The sequence below is a fragment of the Panthera uncia genome, assembly GCF_023721935.1.
Source record: "Panthera uncia isolate 11264 chromosome B3 unlocalized genomic scaffold, Puncia_PCG_1.0 HiC_scaffold_1, whole genome shotgun sequence".
Classification (NCBI taxonomy): Eukaryota; Metazoa; Chordata; class Mammalia; order Carnivora; family Felidae; genus Panthera; species Panthera uncia.
Genome location: NW_026057582.1, coordinates 134,598,698 through 134,624,607, shown reverse-complemented (window position 1 = coordinate 134,624,607; position 25,910 = coordinate 134,598,698). Strand labels below are relative to the sequence as shown.

General features: G+C 37.6%; 1 protein-coding gene across 4 annotated transcripts in view; it reads right to left on the bottom strand.

Moving 5' to 3' along the window:
- Positions 1-25,910, bottom strand: part of AGBL1 (AGBL carboxypeptidase 1) — a 318,376-nt gene that overhangs the window by 62,676 nt on the left and 229,790 nt on the right. For all 4 annotated transcript variants that reach the window (XM_049611919.1, XM_049611918.1, XM_049611920.1 and 1 more), the window contains exon 6: positions 19,447-19,610. In XM_049611919.1, the coding sequence (XP_049467876.1) occupies positions 19,447-19,610 (164 nt within the window). The remainder of the gene's footprint in view (positions 1-19,446; positions 19,611-25,910) is intronic.

Below are 25,910 nucleotides of genomic sequence, written 5' to 3'. Positions count from 1 at the left end.
ATTTAATCTCCTTAATCACTCCCATGCCATGTGCCAGCTGTTTGCCACTAGCATATAGACTGATTCAAGAATGATTTTGCCACTCAATGGATGCCAGTTTTACAGCCATTACTTCATCTGTCTTGGCTGTAGTCAAGTTTAAGAAACCTCACACCAAGGGAGGGACAGGCTCTCTACTTGCTTTTTGAAGTTAGAAAGAGATTCCAGTTATGATATTTGAACTTTTGAATAACAAAATTATTTATTCTTGTGTTCATATGTAATATGCTATTTATTAAGGATTACCAATAATTTTCCTCAATATGTTCTATAATAGCCTCAGACAAAAAGGGGAAAGAAAAAGAGAAATAGGTTTTATATAGTAAGACTTTATGATTATTGACCTTCCAGAGGGATGTCATGTCTATGATCTTACTTGTTTTCTTAGCTTTTACTTCAATAGGTCGTATAATGTCTGAAACCCATCTCAATTTGCTCCTTGTTCCTGGCATTTTCCCTCTTTTGCATCAAACATCTGGGAGCATTTTACAAGGCTTTCCTGTAATCTGCCAAACTATGCCCACATGCATCTTTCAGAAGCCTAATTTTCTCCACCCAGTAATTGGTCAATGCAGAGAAACAAAGTATCACTTTATTTTACATAATGGCACTATGTAAAATGATTCACTAATTCAGTGCTGAAAAATAATAATCACAAGTTGGAAGATTTAAAAACACATGTGAGAAGATAGCACCCAGGGAAATCTGTGCTCTTAGTGCATACACAAGCTCACTCTTGCCCCCTGCAGTCTGCTAAGGGACAAAGAGTATTTTGTAATTAGCCTTGTGTTTTGCTTATAAGCTTTAGCTGAAATGTTCATTTACCTTATAAGGAACTGTCAGTACCTCCAGGAATACACCACACAACAGTATTATTTAGAAACAGTTTTGCTTCCACATCACGTAACAAATATGTCTTTGTTCCTCCTTTGTCTCTACTTCTTGTTAATAGAGAAAATTGTCTAGAAAAAAATGCAACCTACAACTTAATATGGATTACTACATTTTGCACTTCTTACAATTCGCAATAAATGTCTATAAAAAAGAAAGATACAGCAATAGATAATGTTTTTTCCTAGATAATAATTTTCAAAAATAGAATGCCTAAGTAAATAAATTGGACAAGCTTACCTTATCACCCACCGTTTCATATTACTAATGACATTGCTAAGAAAACTTCCCTTGAAGAGCCCTACAATTCAGCACCCATGCTGCTGGACAGTACCCTCTCAGCAAGCACCTAAGTAAAACCACTCATAGATGAAAATGGAGGAACTAAGAATGCTTTTCTGTAGTAACTAAGATCTCCATATGCCAAAGTCTTTCATATCCCCTCCATACACTCTACTGAAACTACTCTTCTCTGCCTTAAAACAAACAAAAACTTTGTCCACCTAATGGTACAAAATAAATAGTCAAACAAATCTCAAGTCTTTGCCAAGCAGCCACACTTCAAACCTACCTCTGCAGTGGGGTACTCATATCAATAAGGAATTTAGGGAAGAATCAGGGTTTCAGCTATTTAAAAAGGTGCACTAAATCTCATTTCAAATTAATTAAATAAAAATGAGTGGATTTTTTTTTGTTAATACAATGATACATTTTAATTTATATCTCAGAGTTGGTATAGATTCTAACTATGCTATCAACCAAGTAGCAATTCACATTCCTAAGTCTGTCCTACAAAGCCTTTTACAAATATGTATGTGCCTGAAGTCAGTAAGGGCTCATTCTATCTTTGGGCATGTCTGACCATCAGATAGCTCTTCCTGAGCAAACCAGGCAATGTCAGATATTAATAGATAGTAGGTCCCTACTTCTAGTCAAACCAGGACTAGCTTTAATTTCTTTTTATTAGGGAACTATCTGAAGACAGTTAACATTCCTTCTACCATTTATTATGTGCACTACTCTTTTACATCACTCTTCACATCATTATACATGCAAGCCACTGAATGCATTTCCATTTTTGAGGCTCAAGAATGTACTATAATACTCTAGGTTTTGTGTTGACAAGGGGAAAGCAGAAGGAAACACTTCTCTATCTCATTCTAGATTTTATATTTCTACCAAAGCCACTGAATCGTCACTTTGGCAGGTGTAGCACACTGAGTCTTATTAAGCTCACTTCAGCAACGACTGCCACATAGACAACTTGTACTCTTCCACAGGGTGTGCCCTTGGTTGGGAGCTCTGTGAGCAGTATTCATCTTTATCTAGTTTCATCATTTGAATGCCATCCACCATTTCAATCTGTAAATGTATTTTAGGATATCAATTATAAATCATTATGTGCAATAGATTCACAATGTGCATTTGAAGTAATAGGTATCCTTTCAAATCTCCTTTCCCACCTTTGAAATCTGTTCCTTCTTGGCAAGTTTGATTCTATTCTCTTTCTCCTCCTCCCCCTCCTCCTCCTCTTCCTCATCCTCCTTCACAGTCTGACTATCATTCAGAAAGGAATAATCATTATTTCTATAAATAGAACTAAGTGCTTTATTTTTTTAATGCATACGATTGTGGAATGGGACAGGATTTAAGGTAAAGCCACGAATATAAATTCCTATTCAGGTTGAAAAATACCCATTAATCAGCATACCCTGAATATATTCCTTCAACTAATAACAACTTCCTTGAATTATGCTATTATTCAGCCCACAGGTCTCCATATTTCCCATACACATAAAATGAAAGGCTTGGCAAAGATTTATTTGTTCATTTATTTACTGATTACCTCCTATGCATCAGGCATTGTTCTAGGTGCTAAGAATATAGCTTTAAACAAGACAAATAAAGTTCCTTTGCTCATGGATTGTACATTCTAGCTGGGAGAGACAGATGATACTAAATTAAAGGTGTCATGGTAGTAGGGACTAGGAATGCTACTTTAGGCAAGGTGGTTATGAAAAGTCTTGCTGAGATGGTGAAATTTAAGCTGAGATTATGACATTTAAACTGAGACTTGAATGTCAGAGAGGAGCCAGCTATGCAAGATCTATAGTAAGTGCATACCGGGCAGAGGAAACAGCTAGTGAAGAAATTGTAAGTTAGGACTGATCCACCTCGGGCTGTTAAAGAAACAGAATATCTAGTTTAAAGCCAAGGTAAACAATTTATTCTACATTGCTTTGATCTACTGGCTAGTAACCATATCAAAATGAAATCAAATCAGATTAGAACTTGTATAAATCTCAAAATTGTTATGCTGATTGAAAAGAAGTCAAAGAGGGGAAAGAGTACATATTGTATAATTCCATTGTACATAACATTCTAAAAATACAGACTAATCTTCAGGGATAGAAAGCAAATCAGTGGTCATCTGAGTGATGGACAGATTACAAAGGGATTCAAGGATATGGTGGGAAGTGGTGGGAATGACTGCAATTTTTGTTGTGATGGTTTCATGAGCATATTTTTGTATGCCACAACTCATCAAATTCCATATTTTAAATATGTGCAGGTAATTGTATATCAATGATACCTCAATAAAGCTATAATAAAATCAAATGCTTGAACATTTTCTTTAATAAGGAATATGTGGTAGTTCCCAGATATGCCCAGTTTGTTTTCCAAGTAGTTAACAAACCTCCCTTGATAATACAACCTGTGCTTTCCTGATACCTGCATCACATGCATTTGCCTGTATTGAAAAGACTGTACTCTTTCCCCTCTTTGACTTCTTTTCTCAGTGTCGAGCAGTGAAAGAATATTTTGTCTAACCTCAGTTTGCAAACAGGTCTCCTCGAAGATTTTGGACAGGAGATACAGGATCTAATTTGCATATAATTTCAGAATTGCACTTTAATTCAGCCAATCCAGAAACCCTGAACTCATTTAATTTATATATATATAAATTTATATATATATATTTAGTATTGTGGGTATATATAATATATATGTGCATATTATATATACAATATATACATATTATATACATATATACATTAGACACACGCACACACAGATGTTCTTTCTTGGCAAGTTTGATTCTCTTCTCCTTTTCCTCCTCCCCCTCCTTTACTCTTCCTCCTCTTCCTCTTCCTCCTTCTTGGTCTAAAGATCATTCTTTCCCCCCTCCCCCAACATCCTTCTTTATGCAGAGAAGAAAGAAACATGCCATGGGTCACAGAAGACCTCCCTCTTCAAGCATCAATTACCTGCAACATCAAGAGGTGTGCCTTCTCTTTAGCTAGCTAGATATATATATATACGTATATATATATAACTAGAATGTTTTGTTCCTCCTTGTACTGGTTTTATAAATTCTAACCTCTTCAGGAAATTGAATGTCTCGGACATTATTCTTATTTCTGTTGCTAACAAAAGTTAGAGGAAGGACTTGGGGGATTGTCAATGGAGTTAGTAACAACTATTCTCCTGGGTGTAGGGGAGCTCTGTATGAGATATCTGTCACTAATACCAAGAAGTTATTTTGCATACCTGGCTGCCTAGGTGTATGCTTATGTTAGCCTCTCACCATTCTGGGCTCCATCTATGGGCTCTCACATAGTGGTTATAAACAGAGATAGAAACACTTGAAAATAGTGAAGAATTACACAAATTAAAATCACTGTAATCATCCTGTACATATTGGGAGCTCAACAGAAACGTGCATATTTAAGAATTACCATTGTTCTATTCCATGGGAACTTGTGAAACTAATTTAGCTTAATGCTTTATTCTGATGGCAGTCATACCTCTGCTTTGAAGCCATAGTTTTGTCTATTTGCAAATTACAATTTTTTGGAATCACTCATGACTATACTAAAAAGTGTTACCTGGTACAGCCATATCATCATTCTGTCATTTCTCTCTGGTTCTTCAAGGTTTGGGGTTAGATTTTACCAATCTATTACTCAGATTTGTTAACAGAAGAGGAGAGACAATTATTTCCAGGGAAGAGAGGGTGGGCATTTGTAGTAGATGAACGTGGGGACAGCTGATATCTGAGGGGCTTTCAGCATTCAGGCAAGTCTTAGCCACCTTCTTTGTGGCTACAGGCCACAGGGGTAGGTGAAAACAGTTTCTTTGGAAGCACTCCAGCAGACCCTGCAGAGGGCATGTCCTGAAAGTTCCTGAGATTCCCAGCAGCTTCTGGGTGGGCTCTTGAAAGCCCCTAACTTTGCTATTGAACGTTCACAGACCACAGAGTCCTTGCCCTTTATCCCCAAGGCTTTCCAATTATTTAATAAGCTTCTCATTTCCTTTATGCAACATTCAAATTTAGAATTTATAAACTGCAGCTTGTTTTCCTGATAAGGTAAACAAGTACAGATACAGGTAGGAACCAGTTAAAAACAAGAGATCAGATTTTATAAAACCCTATGGTTAAAACTGGTATAGTGGTTAAACATGCCAGTGTTAGCACCATCATTTACAAGTAATTTTAGGTAAGTTATTTAAGCTTTCTGTGCCTCAGGTTCATCTGTATAAAATGAGGCAAAATAATATTTACCTTTTAGGATTATTTGTGGGGATTAAAAAACTCTTGTATGGATAAATACTTAAAATGGTGCTTAGCATATGCTAAGCAATCAATAAGCATTGTTTATTCTTATCAGTGGTTCCATGAACAGCTTTTCTGATGGGGACACTCAATTCCCTGGTGTCTGTTTTCCCACTACACTAATGCCTGAGTGTGTAAACTATAGCTCAGACTGGACTGCAAATCACCTGTAGTTCTGGGTGCTTCACTGGTAGGAGGCAGACACCATTCCACTTCTCTAAGGCCTTACCAAGAGTTAGATCAATCCTTTGTAAGGCAAGTCTTCAATCACTGATATTAGGTAGACCTAAATGACAATTGCATATCCTTTCTTTAGAATGGGGAGAAGTGGCTTTGAATTTCTCTAGGTCATTCTCATGTAATTAAATACATGAAGAACAAGAACAACAACAAACCTGCAATAGCTGGTTGTGCTTCACGGCTTTGAACGTTTAGTGGGTAAAAGGTCAATGAAGTTGAGGCTGATCTGGATGGATGCTTCCCCACTATAGAGGATGCTGTGATGTTGGCAATGAACTCAAAGGGGCCAGATCTCTGGTTAAGAATGTTGATTTATTGATCGAATTTCATGGCTTCAGCTTTCCCCTTTGTATTGGAGACTGCTTTATGGGTTAAAAAAAAATAATTTTCAATACATTTCAGACAGAAAAAGAAGAAATTTGAATTCAGTCATCTGTTTTTGAATCATGAATCAGTTATATAGTAGTGACTTGGCCTTTATCAAACATGCAATATCTTAAGACTCTATTCATCTATAAGATGATTACTACTACTACTATTGGCTTCCTAGGACTTGCCTTACTTAAGATAATACATATCAAATCCTCATCACACTCCTGGGCACATGCTATTCTATTATCACTATTCTACCCTTCACTGTATTTATTTTGTCACACATTGGCAAAGCACAGGGAGCCAGTTAGCCTCCCCGATTCAAAGCCACATAACAAAATGATGAATACTAAGTCATCATGAACATATTGGCTCTAATTTAGTTTCCATTCCCATTGCCCTAGGACCATACTGGCTTATGTTAAGTTATCTCCATTTTCCAGTAGACTCATCTCTCACCACAAATAGAATTGCTAAGTCTGGGATGAACTATCACATGACTAAAGAGATTTTTTTGCTTTCCTAGGACATATTTGAGATCTGGGTTGGACAAACTCATCTAAAAGGATTAAAGTGACCAAGCAGATGTGAGTCATGTCTCCTTTCTCCTGAAGCATCCAACTCTGGGAACAGAAAACAGTACATGCTGTGATTCCTATTAAGAATATTTAAGACCCCCTTTTAGTGGGCCACCTTGCACCTGATTCTTACTTTGTGTTGGATGACTACTTTGACATCCTTCCCCACCATGTAATTTTCCCCAATATTTGTGATATCTCCTTTTGAACATACTTCTTTTATCTTTATTTTATTGTCTTTTTTTCTCATCAATATTTATATCTCCTTTCTGTTACCTGTGCATGGTTAAGCTTCTGTCTCTTTATTATCTATCCAGTAGTCATCAAGATAAAATTTAATTTTCACTCAATCTCATGCCAGCTTTGTGCCATTTAGCATAATTCAACCACCCTGCAGTTGCAACCTTACTACCCATGTTGGAATAGGAAGATGTCAATGGCTGTAGCCTTGAAAATAAACATACCATATTAGAGCTAAAAGGAATTTAAAGAGCTATAATTTGGAAGCTAAGAAGCCTCAGAGTAAAGAAGGTAAGCCACCTCCCCAGAAGCACAGAGTCGGCTGTCAGCAGCAACACCCACAACTGAGCTACCTGAAATCTAAGCCACATGACTTAAGAAAAACTATGCTGGGTACAGAAGTGAGGCTTTATGGGAACTTGTGTGATACCAAAACTCAGGATAGACTATTTCCTCTTGGGTGGAGTGGATGTGTCTGGGTTTCTTTACTTGGTTCCCTCCTAAGAGAGGGGAGTTAGACACCTGGCCAGGATAAAGAAATCAGGCAAAACACAGAAATGTTCTCAGAAGCTTAAAAGCAGACTTCTTCCTTCTGCATCAGATTGATCTACATCCAGGATCTTACAAACCAAAAATGTAAACTTTCTATGATATCTTGATATCTTGGTTTAAATATCATGACCTGATTTCTTCTCCTGTGATGCAGTTTCCTCCCTCCTTCCCTTCTTTCTTCCCTCCTTCCTTCCTTCCATCTATTTGTCTGTCCTTCCTCCTTCTCTCTTTTCTTCATTCCTCCTTTCTTTCTTCCTTCCTTCCTCCCTCCCTCCCTCTTTTCCTTTCTTATCACTTCTTCCTTCCTCTCACTGCTTTTATTGAATCCATAGTTTGGTTTCACCCTACCAGTTTATAGCTGGTAAACTAACTCTTACAGGTGAAGTGGCTTTGAACCCCAAGATCTAGCTCCTTGTAAGGGCCATGGTATGAGGGTTCACAGGGTTACAGCAAAGACAAAGTCAACATTAAGAATAAACAGAACAAGAACTACTTCAAAAATTAATGAAAAGCTATTGAATTAACTTAAGCTACCCATGCCAAGCTATTTGCAGCCTTTTTGAATAAAAACTGCCTCTTGTATTTGGGAGAATTTCACAGGTTTTTATTTGCCTTCCATTTTTAGAATTAACACAAAGACAAGAACTGCATAGGCTGAAATTGACATAAAGAGTAGCAAGAGCAAGTTTCTTGACTGAAACCCTTTTCCAGGGACTGGTAGCCTATTTTATTTTCAGGTATTTATAGATTCATAGGCAAGAGACCAGCTGTTCATGTGTTTGAGCCTGAGGCAGAGGCGAAAGATATCCCCAGTGTTGACTGGCAATAGGTAAATCACTTAACTACACCTAGTGAGTCACTTAGACTTCCTGGGCTCCCGTGGAATCACTCGTAAAATAGGATTTCTTTTAGGTTAGCTTCCATGGTTATTAGAAGCTAACATTTTGCAAATAGCAAATGCAATATGAAGAAAATGCATTTTGACTCCTCTCTGTCTGCAGTCTCTTTCATCTTTGTCTTTGGAATTCCTCTCTCCATGGGTAGCGATGCATTCCACCTACAGCAACACACATTCCACCCATGATGGCATTGATTTCCCCGAATACTATTAAAACAATCAAGGGATATTTCTGGGCCAAAATGACCCAAGTCATTCAGATTTTTAAAAACTTACACACAAACACACACAGACATACGTACACCCAACACATCTTTTTGGTGACTGTACAATGCAAGAAACTAATAATAGGATTATATTAGATTTAGGTTATATACTTAATGGCCCCCAACTCTTGGAGTTAGATGGATTGGCTTCAAAAGCCAGCAGTCTCTTCTAAGATTCATGACATTTGGCAAATCTCTTAAACTCCACAAAACTTATTTTCTTTGTTTGCAAAAGGGGATGCTAATTATAGCATCACACAGGATTATATATATGATTGAGATAATAGTTTAAAAATGCAGCATCTGATTCATGGTAAGGCTCTAATGAATGTTTGCTATTATTGTTATATATATATATAGATATATAGATATAGATATAGATATATAGATATATAGATATATAGATATTAACATACTAATCATTTTCACAGCTTCATTAATCAATAATGGTTTTCTTTTGCTTCTTAGTACTGCTAAGAATTTGGGTTGTTTAAATTTATTTGGGATAGATGTATCATTGCTATAAATATCTATACATTAAATATTGTTCTCTGTTAAGTTAATCTTCTTGAGGGATATACAAGCTGGAAATATAGGACTTAATGGGAGTTTTTTATGGACCTTCTTACGAGTTGCGAAATTCTTCTCCAGAGGAAAGTAAGCCAGTTTACAGACAGCTGTATGATATTACTAAATCTCTTTTCTCATAGACACACTAACATTCTTCTTTTTTAATTATTTTTATTTAATTATTATAGAAGGATCAGCATAAAATCATAACAAAAATATTTGGATTTGCCTTTCTTTATCTACTAATGGAATTGGGTTTTTTGTTGCTGTTTTCCCAAGATAAGATTAGCATTTCTTCCTGGTTAGTTCATTTTTCTTGACCCATTAGGAAACCACTTAATGTTTTAAAGCAACATGTGATATTCACCATCTCAAAAGACTCCCCCAGGCTAGATCCCATTCCAACATTCCCATCTTTGTAATCACTGGGCATTTCTTTGCCTACAACTATGGAATGAAACTAAAACCATTCTCAAATATTAGGTACCATGGATTACTTTTTCAAAAATTTGAATACATTTAGGGTGACAGAAGACAAGAGAAGAAAGATATTATCAGAGTTTCAATGTAACTATAATTTGCAATCCTTTGTTTGGATATAATGATACCTTTTGATTCTCCCCATTTCCAGATTTCCCATTTTGGCCCGTAGACATTGGTACTCCACTTTCTGTCCCCATCCATTCTCTCCAATGGAGGAAGAAGAACATGAAACTGGTGATTTGGAGAGAGATGCTGACTGAGCTTGAGCACCCCATGGCCCCCTGTGCTCATTTTCTCCCTGCAAGACCAGACTCGGGTGCACCCATTGCTCCTCTGCACAAGAAGCTTAGCAAGGCAGACTCTAACCCTACAGCTTTAGGTGAAGAACTTCAATTCTGGTGGGGCCATGACTCTCATTACCAGTAATAAAGCAGTTATGTTTTATTTCAACCTACCTAGCTCCTGTGCTCTATTTCTTATTTGATTTGGAATTCACGAGAGAAGAAAGAAGTATCATTCACTGGGCATCCAAAGGCCCAGACAGCTTAATATTTGTAGTCATTAAACATCAAGGATGCACAGTCACACTACCTGGTTCAACCACTAATATGCTTCTTGCTAGTTGGGCAAATGGCAAGTTATATGGCTTCTCTGAGTTCCAGTTTCTTCATCTGTACAGGGAAGATAATAATTATACATACCTCAAAGAACCCTTGAAAGTGGAGATGGCAAACTATGGCTCACTTGGACCAATCTAGTCCATTGCTTATTTTTGTAAATAAAATTTTACTGAAATACAGCCATGCCTATATATTTACATATTTTCTATGGCTACTTTCATGCTACCACAGTAGAGCTGAGCAGTTGCAAAAGAGACCATATGGCCCACAAAACCTAAAATATTTTCTGTCTCTTTACAGAAAAAGTCTGCCAACCCTTGGTTTAAAAGATAAAACAAGGAGAGGTATGGCTGCAAAATGCATAGCACTGTACATGAAAAGCATAAATGTTTATTATGTTTTAGCTGTTATTATCTATAAAAGACAGGATGTCTTAGTGATCAAGAGTACTGGTTCTTTACCAAGACGACCTGGTTCAAATCCCAGTTCTACAATTTACCAACCCTGCCATTTTAGTCAAGCTACATAGTCTTTCTGAGTCACAATGTAGTCATCGGTACACGGAGATAATAATGCCTACCTTGTATGGTTACTGAAATGTTTAAATGAGATTATACAGGTAAATTGCTTAGGAGAGTACATCATCACCACAACTGTCATTAATTTCCTCCTACAGAATTCCAAAATATGAACTTATTTTTAATACTAGTTCATTGATAGTATTAAATCTCAATTAATTCACATTTTCACTCAGAAAATATTAAGTGACCATCTTGAGACAGTCAGAGTGTATCCAGAGATGCATATAACTTTTCATATCCTACCTCCTTAGCTTCCCCAAATCTGTGCTCTTGGATAAAAGCAAAAATACTCCGAATTCTTGAAGAAAAAAACACCATCTAAATCAGGTTACTTCACATAGAGGAACTATCAGCATCCAGTTAGACTACACAACATTTTAAAGACTATCCAAAGCCTGGATTATCATGCAATTATGAGTCTTGACAGAGTTCTCAGATGAGTAAACAAGCGATGACGAAATAGAAGTTGAAAGACAAGGAGGGAAGAATCATAACAACGGGGTGGGTGGAACGTTCTGCAATGTACAAGGAGACAGACACCTCCTCAGTCAGCTGACAGAACAATTTTCGCTTTGGATAACGACCAGCCATGAGAAACAGAAGCCAGCCTGACACAGAAAATTCAAGAAAAATGGAATCTCTGAAACACTGAGTGAAAAAATTACAGGTTAAAATGGAACAAGAACTCGCCGTATTACAAATGTGAACAAAAGAGAAGCTGATGAGAGAAAAGGAAACAGAAGCAATGAAATCAAAACACATTATCAGCAAAGAGGAGAGTCATGCCACAGAACATTAAATCTGTGAGGACAGGAGAGCCTGGGTGGCTCAGTCGGTTAAGAGGCCGACTTCGGCTCAGGTCACGATCTTGCGGTCTGTGAGTTCGAGCCCCGTGTCGGGCTCTGTGCTGACAGCTCAGAGCCTGGAGCCTGCTTCGGATTCTGTGTCTCCCTCTCTCTGACCCTCCCCCGTTCATGCTCTGTCTCTCTCTGTCTCAAAAATAAAATAAATGTTAAAAAAATAATAAAAAAAAATCTGTGAGGACAGTTTCCAGAACTTGGTGAATGGGAATGAAGAAAAAGGATGATAAGGGGAGAAGAAAAGACAGATACGGAGGTTGGGAAGCAGATATCAAATATTCCAGAGATGGAAAAATGACGATTTGGGATGGAATCACTGCCACCTGGTAATGGAAAGGCATGTCATAAGGTGACAAAGTGTTCGGATTCAAAATCAATCAAAAGGACCTAAATGTAACATAAGAAATATAGTTGATGTAGACATAGAATGTTTGTGTTAGTGAACCGAATGAAAACCAGTACAACTATTCAGGCAGGAGAAACAGGGGGTATGCAGAGGACAGTCAGGCTGCGGACTGTAGGATTAAATGGCAGAGTAAGCCATGCCTACATGGTGCAGTCAAACCTCCAGGCAGGCACAATGGGATTCCTGTGTAAAGGAGACAGAGATTCACATATATATTAATATGCCAAATACCCTTGATTTACTTTACCAAAAAAAAAAAAAAAAAAAGCTTTTTTTTAAAGGTATTCTCTAGCAAAAATGTGAGATGAATCAACATGGAGAAAAAATAATGGGGACATAACCGTACAGAATAGATAAAAATGAGCAATGCAAGTAATTAAACAAAATTGAATTTTACAGTGATTTGAATATGACTATAAGGCAATCTAAATGTCACAGATACTTCTCATACAGGAAAAGAGGAGCAGAAAAATAATATCTTTGTTTCAAACAAATGGGAAACAAACGGGTTTTATAGACCATTTGTATATGTTCAAGATGTTCAAGGATAACCCCTAGGAAATTTGAAGTGTTCCACATGATACAGCAATATACACCAAGCACAGATTTTACTCACTCAGAACTATAGGCACAAGCCCCCTCAATTCATATTAAAAACATCAATGTCTGTGATAAAATTATATTTTAGATCATAGCCAAATATAGTTTCCTTTGATTTTCAAGGATGGATGAAGATTAGAGAATCTGTTATCATAATTTAAGACTTTATTAATTCATTAATTCATTAATGAATTCATTATAATTCATATAATTCATTAATTCATTAATAATCATTTTTATAGATACAAAAAAATTGATAAAATTCATCATCCAATCTTGATTTTTTAATTTTAAGCTAAAAAACTAATTTATAAAGAAGACATTGAGCATTAATATCAAAACAACAGACATTTTACTTAATGTTCAAGTGCTTAGGGTCATTCTCATTTTAAAGTTAGACTGACAGCAAGGATATCCATAGAATCACCATACTTTTTTTTTTAACTTAAAAAAATATTTTTTAATGTTTATTTTTGAGGGACAGAGAGAGAGACAGAGTGCAAGCAAGGGAGGGGCAGAGAGAGGGGAGACACAGAATCTGAAGCAGGTTCCAGGTTCTGAGCTGTCAGCACAGACCCCAACATGGGGCTTGAACCCATGAAAGGCAAGATCATGACCTGAGCCAAAGTCGGACACAACCAACTGAGCCACCCAGGTGCTCCTTTTTTAACTTTTTTTTTTTTTTAAGTTTATTTATTTTCACAGAGAGACAGAGAGAGTGACGAAGGGGGGGGGGGGGGGGGGGCAGAGAGAATTCCAAGCAGGCTCCACACTGTCAATGCAGAGCCCAATCTGGTGCTGGAACTCACAAACCGTGAGATCATGACACTTAACCAATGGAGCCACCCAGGCGCCCCTAGAATCACCATCCTTAAATAATGTTTTCAAAACTCTAGCCAAGATTATAAATTAAAAATAAAATAGATATCACATCATGGTGATAACCACTTAGAAAAATATGGGTAAAGGACCCTTTTAAGAGAAACAAGAATTTAAAATATTAAGCTTAAAAGCCTATGATCATATATCCAGGAATCACATGAAAGGGCACAAAAAGAACCCCTACAATACTTTCTTTGTGAACATCAAAGAAGATCTAAGTAAGAGGAACAAAATACCAGATTTTGAAAAAACAATATAGGCAAACAGTCAATAGACCAAAAAAATCTATAATTTTAATGCAGTTTGAATTAAAATCGCAGTGGTTTCATTTTTGGCAGTTAACGACTCATTATAGGCTTCATCAGTGAAAATAAAGAAGAGAAAATAGCAAAGCACATTTTTAAACAAATATTAATGAGGTGGTGCTTGTAGCATTATGTATTTAAGTTACATGGCTACAATATTAAGGACTATGTGCTCCTGGAAGACAGACTAATGAAACAGAATATAACATCAAGAAAATATACCCAGGTACACACATGTATAAATGCTCTATAGCTAACTGACATTACTAACCACTGATGAAGGATGGACTATTTAGTAATTTCTAGGGCAAATGATTAATAATACAGAAATATAAAACTATTCAATGGTAAAAAAAATGGAAAAGAAATTATAATATGTAAATAGCCTTATTATAAACATACGTACCTCAGTATAGTAACAACACACTTTTACAGTAAATTATTATTTAACTAATTATTTGAATTATGAATTATTCGTTATTAGACCGAGGTAGGAAGGTTATCAAAGCTAAAATAAACAAAGAAAAAAATGGATGCACATATCCACAAAAAACAAAAACATCCAAATTCAACTCATTTTCACCTAAAAATGGCAAAGACTTCAATGCAAAAGCAACTGGTGTGTCTAGAAAATATGTAGGAGAAAATCTAAATGGCCTTGGGTTTGGTGATGACTCTTTAGATACGACACCAAAGGCACGATCCATGAAAGGAATAACTTATGAGCTCAATTTCATTAAATGTAAATACTTCTGCTCTGGGAAAGATACTGCGAAAGAGAATGAGAAGACAAGCCACAGACTGGGAGAAAATATTTGCAAAACACACATCTAATAAAGGACTATTATCCAAAATATGCAAAGAGCTCTTAAAATCAGTAAGAAGAAAATAACCTGATTAAACAATGGGCCAATTACCTTAATGACACCTCACTAAAGAAGATAGACATAAATCTGGTAAATAAGCATATGAAAAGATGTTCCACATGGCATGTTGTCAGGAAAATGCAAATTAAAACAATCAGATATCATTGTACACCTATATGAATGGCCGAAATCCAGAACACTGACAAGGCCAAATGTTAGTGAGGATATGGAACAGTACGAACTCTCATTTGCTGCTGCTGGGAATGCAAAATAGTACAGCCCTTTCAGAGGATGATTTGGTGGTTTCTTACAAAACTAAACATGCTCTTACCATACGATCCAGCAATCACACTCCTTGGTATTTACCCAAAGGAGCTGAAAAACTTATGTCCCCACAAAATAGGTATACAGATGTTTACAGCAGCTTTATTCATAATTGCCAAAACTTAGAGGCAGCCAAGATGTCCTTCAGTGGCTTGAATGGATGAATAAACTGTGAATCATCCAGACAATGGAATATTATTCAGTGTTAAAAAGAAATGAGCTATCAAGCCATGAAAAAGACATGGAGGAAACATACATGCATATTTCTAAGAGAAAGAAGTCAATCTGAAAAGGCTATGTACTGTATGGTTCCAATTATACGGCATTCTGGAAAAGGTACAACTAGGGAGACAGTAAAAAGATCAGTGGCTGCCAGGGGGTAGTGGGGAAAGAGTAATGAATAGGCAGAGAGTACAGAGGATTTTTAAGGCATGGAAACTACTCTGTATGAAATTATAATGGTAGATACACTTGTCCAAATCCACAACTATAGAACACCAAGAGTGAACCCTAAGGTAGACTTTGGACTTTGGATGATAATGATGTGTCAGTGTCAGTACATCAATTGTCACAAATGGACCACTCGGTGGGGGATGTTGATAACAGGGGAGGCTGTGTGTGTCTGGGGCAGGGTGTAAATGGAAAACCTCTGTACTTTCAATTTTACTGTAAAGCTAAACCTATTCTTAAAAATGAAGTCAATTTTTAAAAAAAGAAAGAAAACCAGTGTTCAGAAAGTTACAGAAAAGGGACCTCTCATACATTGTTGTTAAGGATGTTACATATTTGTTTAGGTGAAAAAAGTAATCTAATTTTACCAAAACATTGACAACGGTTCTCTATTAAAAGCAGGGTGATTAAAGTCAGGTGTATGTTATTTTTGTGTGTGGTCTCCAAAATATAATTTAATATGATTTACCAAAACACAATTTTTTTTATATAATTGAGAAAGGCAAAACTATTTTTAAATAAAAATCAAGGACCTTTTAATTATTAAAAATATAATTATGTTCTCTAAAGTCTATGACAGATTTTTATTTGTTTAGTCTTGCCTCATCAAACCAAAGAGAGGACAAAATGAACTTGTCCTGATGCTCAGGGGAGCCCAGGTTCATGTCACAGGACTATCATTTGGGAGAATAAACTAGATATGGAGCTATAGCCAGGCACAGCTCAGAAATTCTGAGCTCTCTCTGTTATTAATGGAGGGACAAGTGGAGATAGGGGAGCTCAGCTGAGAAAGGCAAGAGGCATTGGAGGGATACAAATCGAGATGAACAGTGGCTGACTCGGCAAAACTGTTAAATGACTTTGCAAAAGACCTGTCACAATGGATAAACGGCGCCTCCTGAAGAAACAGCTTAGCATTCCTGCAATGTGCGCGCAATTATTTCTGGGGATAAGACTGAGAAAAAGGAGGAAGGAAGAGGAGAGGAAAGATCAAAAGATGCCTTAAGGAGTCTGCAGACGTTTCTTAAATGAGCAACGGGGAAGGAGAGAAACTGTAAAAGACAAACCAAAACAAAGAGCGCAATGCACCATACTTCTTTTTACGCTTCGGCCACTGGGCAAACATCCACCATTTCTGCTCTTTCTCTGCCCATGAAAAATGGTAAGTTTCTCTGTGGATGTTGACTACACTCTACTTGTTTTTATGGTAAATGAAGTGTGAAAACTATTGTCAAAAAACCATGGTGTTTGCAGTGTAAGGTCATACTTTGTCTTCCCTGCACGTTACTCCAAGGGTTAACAGTTTCTGTGGGGCCTAAGAGATTCCAAATACGATGTCCTCAGATTTCTTTACGACTGACTTTTAGGCAAAAACTCACCCTTCTTTCCCCCCTAGTATTTCCTTCTATGCAACTAAAAAAGAATCTTCCCAAAGTATATAACCCTGTTATACAGAGTACACCTGGGGAAACATCGGTGGGGAGGAGGGTGGCTGAAATCTCCTCTTTAAAGCATACGGAGGGTAGTGTTGACAAACATTAGTTATGCTCTTTGTATTATAGTAAGATCCCTGTTGCTAACAAAATCCCTAGGATTTGCTCTGCTCTGCTGATTACTAGAGCTCATGACTGAGCCCTATTCATCAGAAACTAATCAAAGGGTACTCAAACAGCCTGTTGCTGATTGCAACCCAGTGGATTTTATTTTATTAAGTTCCCCCCCCCCCCCCGTCATCCTTTAATGAATACACCCTTATTGGCTCCAATAAGGAGCCAATATCTTGGTCAAGATATTTTCAGGGTGATTTTCCTCTCAATCATGCAGTTTCCAGGTCCTTTGGGCAGGAACCATAGTCTGTTTTGGTCCAACTGCCTCAGTGAATAGGAGTGGATTAAGTCAATAACAACGTTTGGGTGAAACAGGCAAATTCCATCCCGCTGCTTGCCACCAAACTCCATGCCTCTTGAATGTAGTGTAGACCTACTTAAAACACACACATGAATCACATCCTATGTGTAGTATCTTGTCCTGGAGCTGCACCAGCCTAAGAAGGGCCAGAGGTCAGGGAAGACTTTAAGCTTTAGAACCCTTGGGATGGTTGCAACTGAACAATTAATAATCAGGAGTGTTGGGATGGCATGGAAGAATAAGTAATATAATCTTCTTATGATAACCCACATGGCAGCTATTGTATTTGGAGCTCGACACCAAATTCTTTAGACTTGAATTAGAAGAGGCACTTCTTTGATAGATTTCTTCTTGTTCCAGTTTACAGGCAACTAATCCTCACTGCATTGGATCAAACAGACGGGCACAATCAATTCAGGGAAAGCAAGCAATGCCAGGTCTGCTCAATCTTCTCTCAATGAGCAGCAGGGAAGAAAGTGGGGGGATAGGAAAGAAAGAAAGAAAATTCAGGCATGCCTGCACCCAAGATAGCTTAGCAAAAGATGAAAAGACAAGATGAAATATATATCCTGGCAGGTAGAAGTGCTTGCTGTCAGAGGGAGAGGCAGAAACACCACAGTGATGCCAAACACACCAAGCCTTGGGGCGCTGAGGGGTGTTGAAGGGAGTGGGGGCAGATGGCAGTGGTGGTGATGTCAAAACAAAAGAAATCAGGGGCAGCGTCTCTAGGGAGGAAAGAAGTCTGGATTTACTTAGGTCCCCATAGTCTATGATCTATAGCACAGTGTGATGAGCAAGTTAATTACTGCATTTAGGTAATTAAGTCTCAGAGAAACCAGTACCTTCCAAAGTAAAATTAATTTACACTGCTAGATCATTTTAGGCTTGGCTGGCCATTTGGTGAGAAGTCACGCTGGAACCACAGCCTAACAATGGCAGGAGGAAAATGAATGAAAATGCACTAGAAATAAAATGGCACCTGTATTAATGGCTTTCTCTCTGCTTTTGGACATGAAGGACATGATGAGATGCTTCCTCATTCACCAGTAGGTACTTCCTCCTCCAATAGCTCAACACCCCATCCATTCCCTAGCTCAAAATATGGGCAATGACTTAGTCTTCTTTGACTCCTCTGACTTTTCTTGGTCCTCTCTCCTCTCATATGGCTATTATATCTTCCTTTCTTGCCCCTAAATCTATTTTTGTCAAGTCTAAAATATTTGTCCAGAGTAAAAGGCATCAAAAAGGCTCATATGGATAATGGTTCCCCCTCTCTTGATTCATTAATGTTCCTCACAGTCCTTGGAAATCTGTCATTCCCCTGCCATGGCTGTGAGTCAGGGTCTCCAGGCAAATGTATTAATCATCTTCAGGTGGTTCTTCTCATCATCTGAGAAGGAACAGTGCTACTTAAGAATGGAGAGAGGATAACATTTCTTGTCCCCAAGTTCCTAAATATTGGCAGTGAGATTACCTTTATTTGCCAAGTAACAGGCTCCCAAATGATGCCTGAATAAATATAAACACATTACTGGCAGGCATAAGTATATGTAGATGCACATGTGTGTTGCTAAGCTGCATCTTCTTTATCACAAACAAAATTTATTAATAATGCATGTTTATAACTACATGTTGACTTATATATTCATTTATGTGTACAAGTAGGCAGCATCCTCCCTGTGTTCAGTAAGAACACAGGGAGTGAAGAGCACAGGAAGTGAGAATGACCCTGAGTCTGGGTCCAGTAGACTGTGACTGCCCCTACTTTCAATTGGCAGCTCCTCCATATTTTGTCCTTGTCAAAGACCCATAGGACCACATGGCTTTCATTTCTGAGATGTGCTGTGATCGGAACACCAAGGTCCAAATTCCCCTCACACCCCTGTGAGCATCTTACCGCTGGAGGTGGTGGTCCAGAGCCTCTTCCTCAGCATTCAGGAGAGTTGCTGCACAGGTCAGGAGCTGATGACTACAGCTTACAGATTTGAGTTCCAAGATGAGGAGACTCAAACAGAACATGGCTCCCATCTCCTCCAGTTCACTGGTTCCAAACTGTAGACCCTGCCAGGTAAACAAAACTATCAGCAGAGACTATGTAATGGAAACTGAGTAAAGACAATTTTTGAGATCCAGAGTGAGGGCTTCTGGACACTCGCCTATCACAGAAATTGAGAATTGATAGTATTTATCAGTCACTATCCAATGTGCTTTGTTGGGTGCTTTGTGGATTGGTGATTCTCAATCTGCATTATGTGTCATTCAAGGTTTCCCAGAAAGACCCCCAAGGCAATAATGAGCTGGCAGGGGTCCTGGAGGGCAAAGGGGTGGATAGAGTTCCCGGAGTCACTTCCCCTAGTTCAGTCAAAGCAGCAATGCCTCTATCTGTATTTTAAATTAAAAAAAAATTTTTTTAATCTTTATTTTTGAGAGAGAAACAGAGTGTGAGGCCAGAGAGGGGCAGAGAGAGAGGGAGAGACAGAATTCAAAGCAGTCTCCAGGCTCTGAGCTGTCAGCACACAGCCCGATGCAGGACTCAAACTCCTAAGTGGTGAGATCATGATCTGAGGCAAAGTTGGACACTCAACCCACTGAGCCACCCAGGCGTCCCTCTTCTATATGTATTTTAAAAAGGGTTCTACTGTTGAAACAAAAGTTTGTGAACAATTGTACTAAAATCCCTTTCTCTCACGTAAATTTGTCAATCAGTGAGAAGAATTAGGGGGATCCTTCATATACAAATACCAGAACTTAAAAACAACATCAACATCTGTTTAGCACCACTTATTCATTCGTGATGAGACAGTACATGAAAGCAAAGCCATGATACATACTCATGCTATTATACCATGAAGTGACATATAATAATAATAAACAACCTTACAGAGCATTTACTAGGTACCAAATACTGTTTGAGCCCTTTCACATGCATTAACTCAATTAATAGTTACCAAAGTCCTATCACATAGGTATTGCCATTTCATCCATCACATACAGAAGGAGATTTAGAACCATGGAGCTGATACTTTATCCATGACCTCACAGCAATAGAGTCTAGACTTGACTGCTCACCAAAGTGCTATACTTAGATTAGGAAGGACTCTATTATGTGATGAAGTATAAAGTGCATGGTTTTTGAAATTAGATAGGGATTGGTTTTGAATCCTGACTTCATTATTTTCTGACTGTGTGATCTTGGACTTAATGAGCTCTATTAGCCTTGATTTTCTCATCTGAAAAATGAGATCATAATTCTTCCCTCCATATATTTAGACATGCAGTGACAAGGAATATTTGAGGGTGCACATAAAAGTACCGGTCAATATCAGCTCAATTTCTCTTTCTTTATTCCTAAATATGTTTAATATGACAGAATTCAATGTGGTCCTGAGTTCTTTATGTTTATAAACACATTTCATTTAAATAAAAGGGTATCAAAAGTTGAATATTATTTCTTAAATAGATTTTCATATCCAAATAGCAGTGATACAGAAGACAGCGATGTGATAGTAAATATTTAAAAAAGACTGGTCATAAGTATCACAAGGAAAAACAAAATTCCAAACTAGGAAGTCATCAGGCTCACCAAAGAATTTCTAGGTAAGAGGATAAAAGAAAGTAGAATGTCTATTTCAGCTGTTTGACAATTTGATTTGCTGCATGTTTGGACACCTGTTTTCCTAAGGAAAGGAGACACTGCTTCAGAATTAAGGGAAATCTCCTCCTCCATAAACAACAGCAATGGGAGGGGAAGACAGATGTTTAACAAGTTATTTTTCTTAAGTCAATAGAAAAGATCACTGAACAAAGAGAGAGAGAAATCTGTCTCTTTCCACGAACTAAATTTCTAAGGTCTCATTCTTCCCCTGCACCCTGTTTTCCTACGTGCTTTTCTTTATTCTAGAATGGCCAGTTGGATGGGGAGTTATGAAGCAAAGGCCATGCCCTCCTCCTCAATCAGCCACCTCACTGGTGGCAAGAAAGAGTAGACAAGGAGAATATGAACAAAAATCCAGCCCCTCAGGCACGCAGCACGCCTGACACCTATGTGTAACCCTAGCGTCTAGCAAAACACATAACAGGTCAAAAGAGGGACAAGTCCTTGAGGGCAACAAATCTCATAGCATGAGCCATATTGCTGGGTCAAGGGCAACACCTTCACACCAGTCAACTTCTGTAAACAATGGCCCAAATGACAGCATTTTTATAACACAAAAACATTTCTGTATCCCAAATATTGATCTATTTATCTCAGGCAATGGTTGGTATCATGAAAAAGACTTGCCCAGAAGAAACAGACTATTTATTGGCTGTAGGGTCTCAAGCAAATCACTTATTCCATTTTTGCTCTCCATTATGAACCTCTCTTTACTACTCTACTCTTTTCACTCTCACACAGTATCAAAAATATTTGTTTATATGGAGAGTCTCCTCTCACCTCCCACACCCAGCCTGGAAATGAAATCCTCAAAGGCAAGGACTGAGCAGTGTCTGCCTCTTTACATTCCTGGCATAGAGCACATAGCCTGTTATATAGCTTATCCTCAATATATAATAATGGATAAGCAATGGCTCTACAGGGATGGATATGGAGAGGCTTGGATGAATTGTCTCTTGGATTTGTCAAGTGGAACTTCACTTTTTTGCATAGCAAGTATATGAATGCCTTTAATTATGTTCTCCCACTGTCAAGTGCCATGAGGATTTAAATACTTTATTTTAGTTTTGCTTCAGGAGATGCATTCACATCTCTGGATATGATCCAGAACACAGGTAGATAAAATTTAGAAATTCTGATATCTACTTTGGTCAGTTATCATAGGTTCACAGTAACAAGTTTATATATAAAGCTGGCTTTGGGTTTGTTTAAAAGTGAGGCTCATTGAGGCGCCTGGGTGGCTCAGTTGGCTAAACGGCTGACTTCAACTCAGGTCAGGGTTCACCAGTTCGAGCCCCATGTTGGGCCCTGTGCTGACAGCTCAGAGCCTGGAGCCTGCTTTGAATTCTGTGTCTCCTTTTCTCTCTCTGCCCCTCCCCTACTCATGCCCTCTCTCTCTCTCTCTCAAAAAAAATAAATAAATAAATAAAAAACATTAAATAAAAAGTGAGCCTTGTTAAAATAGAGACCCAACTCTCCTCTCCCTGTAGGCTTATATGTGCTAATTAGGATTTTTTCCCCTACAGCCAGTAACAGGAAGACTGACTACAGTTGTTTAAACAAAAATTGAGTTTTATTTTTTATGCATAATAAGTTGGGGGTAGGAAGTTCATGACATTATTTCAGAGGCCTAAGAAAATCAGGACTCCTGTATCTGTCATTTTTCTCGGTTTTCTGATCATGATTACAAGGTGGCTGCTGTAGCTCCAGCCAGCATATCAGCACTCAAGGAAGGAGAAAGGGAAATGGGGAAAGGAGGCACCAGCATATTTTTGCTTATATTTTCTTGGCCAGAGCTGTATAATAGAGCCAACTCCAGCTTTACAATGGTCTGGTAACTGAATATTTTAGATTGTTCAGTATCTTTAAAAGAGACAGGTAAGAGAGAACAGTGTTAGAAATGAGTGTTAAATAATTTTTTAAAAAGCGGGGTGAAGCCTAGGTGGCTCAGTTGGTTGTGTCTGACTCTTGATTTCGGTTCAGGTCATGATCTCACGGTTCATGAGTTCAAGCCCCATGTCAGGCTCCGTGCTGACAGTGTGGAGCCTACTTGGGATTTTCTCTCCCTTTCTATCTGCCCCTCCCCCACTTGCACTGTCTCTGTCTTTCTCAAAATAAATAAATAAACTTTAAAAAAAATGAGCATTGGGTGAGCCAACAATATCTCTCACACCAATATGCATATACTAATGTTACTAGAAAGTATAGGTCTCTATCTATGCATCATGTTTGTAAGCAAATCTCACTGACACAATTCATTACATGTTTTTTAGAAACTTTTTGATCATCCACCTCAAAATAAGTTGAATTCACAAGTACATTTGACTCTGAAATTCTCTACTACCCTCATCATCACATAATTTTTAAGTAGCATACATATGGGAAGAATATTTGTATTAATGCAGAAAATTACATATTGGTAAGGTAAACATAGCATCCACAAATGATGTTTAAAAAGTATAGATACTGGGGCACCTGGCTGGCTCGATCAGTTGAGCATCAGACTCTTGATTTCAATTCAGGTTATGATCCCAGGGTTGTGGGATTGAACCCCATATTGGACTCTTGGACTCTGCACTGAGCATGGAGCCTGCTTAAGATTCTCTCTCTCCCTCTCTCTCTATCTCTCTCTCTCTCTCTCTCTGTCTCTCTCTTCCTGTCTCACCCACTCATGCTCTCATTCTCTAAAAGATAAAAAATAAATGCAATACAATACAATACTATACAATACAATACAATAAAAGCACAGGTGCTGATAATTGGTGAGCAAAAGGAAAAAAGCAATTAATAACCAAGCACAGAAAAATATTCTATTTTATTATGTAATAAAAATGCCTTTTACACCCAGAAAATTGATAGAAATATATTCAATCTTATAATCTATAGTGCTGACTCATTACAAAACTTGGTGCATATCAAAATACAATGCCATCTGACATGATAATATCACTTCTAAAAACTTTTCCTGAGGGACGATTCAAAATAAAAGTGAAGCACAAGATACATATTATGTCAAAGTTATATGTAATAATCAAAATTTGAAGGAAATAAAGTGCTAAATATCTAATAAGGAAGAAATCACTAAGGAAATAATAATGGAATAAATTTGATGGGCTATAATAAAACCATTAAAATGATTATTTTAACGGCCATTTAACAATATGGAAAATGCTTATGATTTAATGACAGGTGAGAAAAAAAGCAAAACACCAAGCATGTAATGATGTGATTTATGGTGACAGTTTGGCAGTGAAAGCAGAGGTGGTTACCCCCAATCCCACATACACGCTTCCTGCCATTATTGCTGTGATTTGCCAATAAAAAACAGAAATCTGGAGGAGAGGTGTTATCAAGAGAACATCCACGGAGCAAAAACTGTTTAAAAAGCTACAGCATGCCAATAAATGAGTAGAATTCCCTACAGCAATTTGCAAGATCTTTTCTAGACCTTCCATATTCTGAAGTAGGTCTAGATTTATTTTTATTTCTTTTATGTGTAATTTATTGACACTAAAGATTGGTGTCTCTCATCATCGCTTAGAAAAATGTAAGCCAGTATCTTTTTGAGTATTGCCTCTCCCCATTCCTCATCAAGGAAAACAAAGATAAGCCTAATACTCTTATTAGACATATTTGTTTTTATTCTGTCCTCCATATCTCTTACCTTTACTTTTGTATTTTTTTATTTCTATCATTGTAATAAATTCTGAGTATCTTTTCATATCAATGTCTTATTTTCATACTTTGCTCTCCAACTTTACTGAATCTTCTCTTTGATTCATTCATCTCAAAAACTGTCTCTGAAACACTATAAACATAGTTATTTTATATTCTGTCCCAGATTATTCCTGTATATACAGTCTTTGTGGGCATCCATCATTCGTTTGACTTTTCTGTTTAATGTCAATATTGTAGGCTTGTCTGCTCAAATATTTTATAAGCATCTGAAACTCTAAATTCACATTTTCTTGAACTTGGAGAAACTCTTTGTGAATTTGGTTTTAATGCTCTTTGCTCCAGAGAGAACTTGTGCTTTCCTCCACTAGGTACTTGGGGACTACTGATCAGGGACCATTATAGGCTGAAGCTTTGGCTTGAGACCTGTAGGGCCATACTGTACCTTTAAATTTTGACCCCAAATATGTTTAAAGGAGGGCTTGTGATTAGAAACTATGAATGAAGGCTTTTCCTTGTTTGTCTGCTGTACCCAATGCCATGGCTAAAACTGTCAAGCAACCTCACTTTCTCATTTTACACATTGTGGGATGACTGGGGATGTCATCTCTGAAAGTCCTGCCTTGGTGTGGTGGTCTTCAATTGGTCCTCAAATTTTGCACGGGCCTGTTTCCATCCTCAAACCCAAGTAAGTGGATAGGAATTAGTATCTGCCTCCAAAGATCTACAACATCTTCTGGCTTACACTGTCTCTTTTTATGAAATTGGGCATCATGAAACACTCTCTAACACATACAAAGAGGGAAAATGTTACACCCGTGTACAAATACTTCAGGTAAAAGGATGGCTCTCTGAAACACCAAACAAATGTCTTTTTATGAGAAAGATTTACTGGCAGAAATGAGAAAAATCTGAGAAATTTCTTTTAATTAAAATATTTTTAATGTTTATTTATTTTTGAAAGAGAGAGAGAGCATGAATGGGTGAGGGAAAGAGAGAGAGGAAGACACAGAATGCAAATCAGGCTCCAG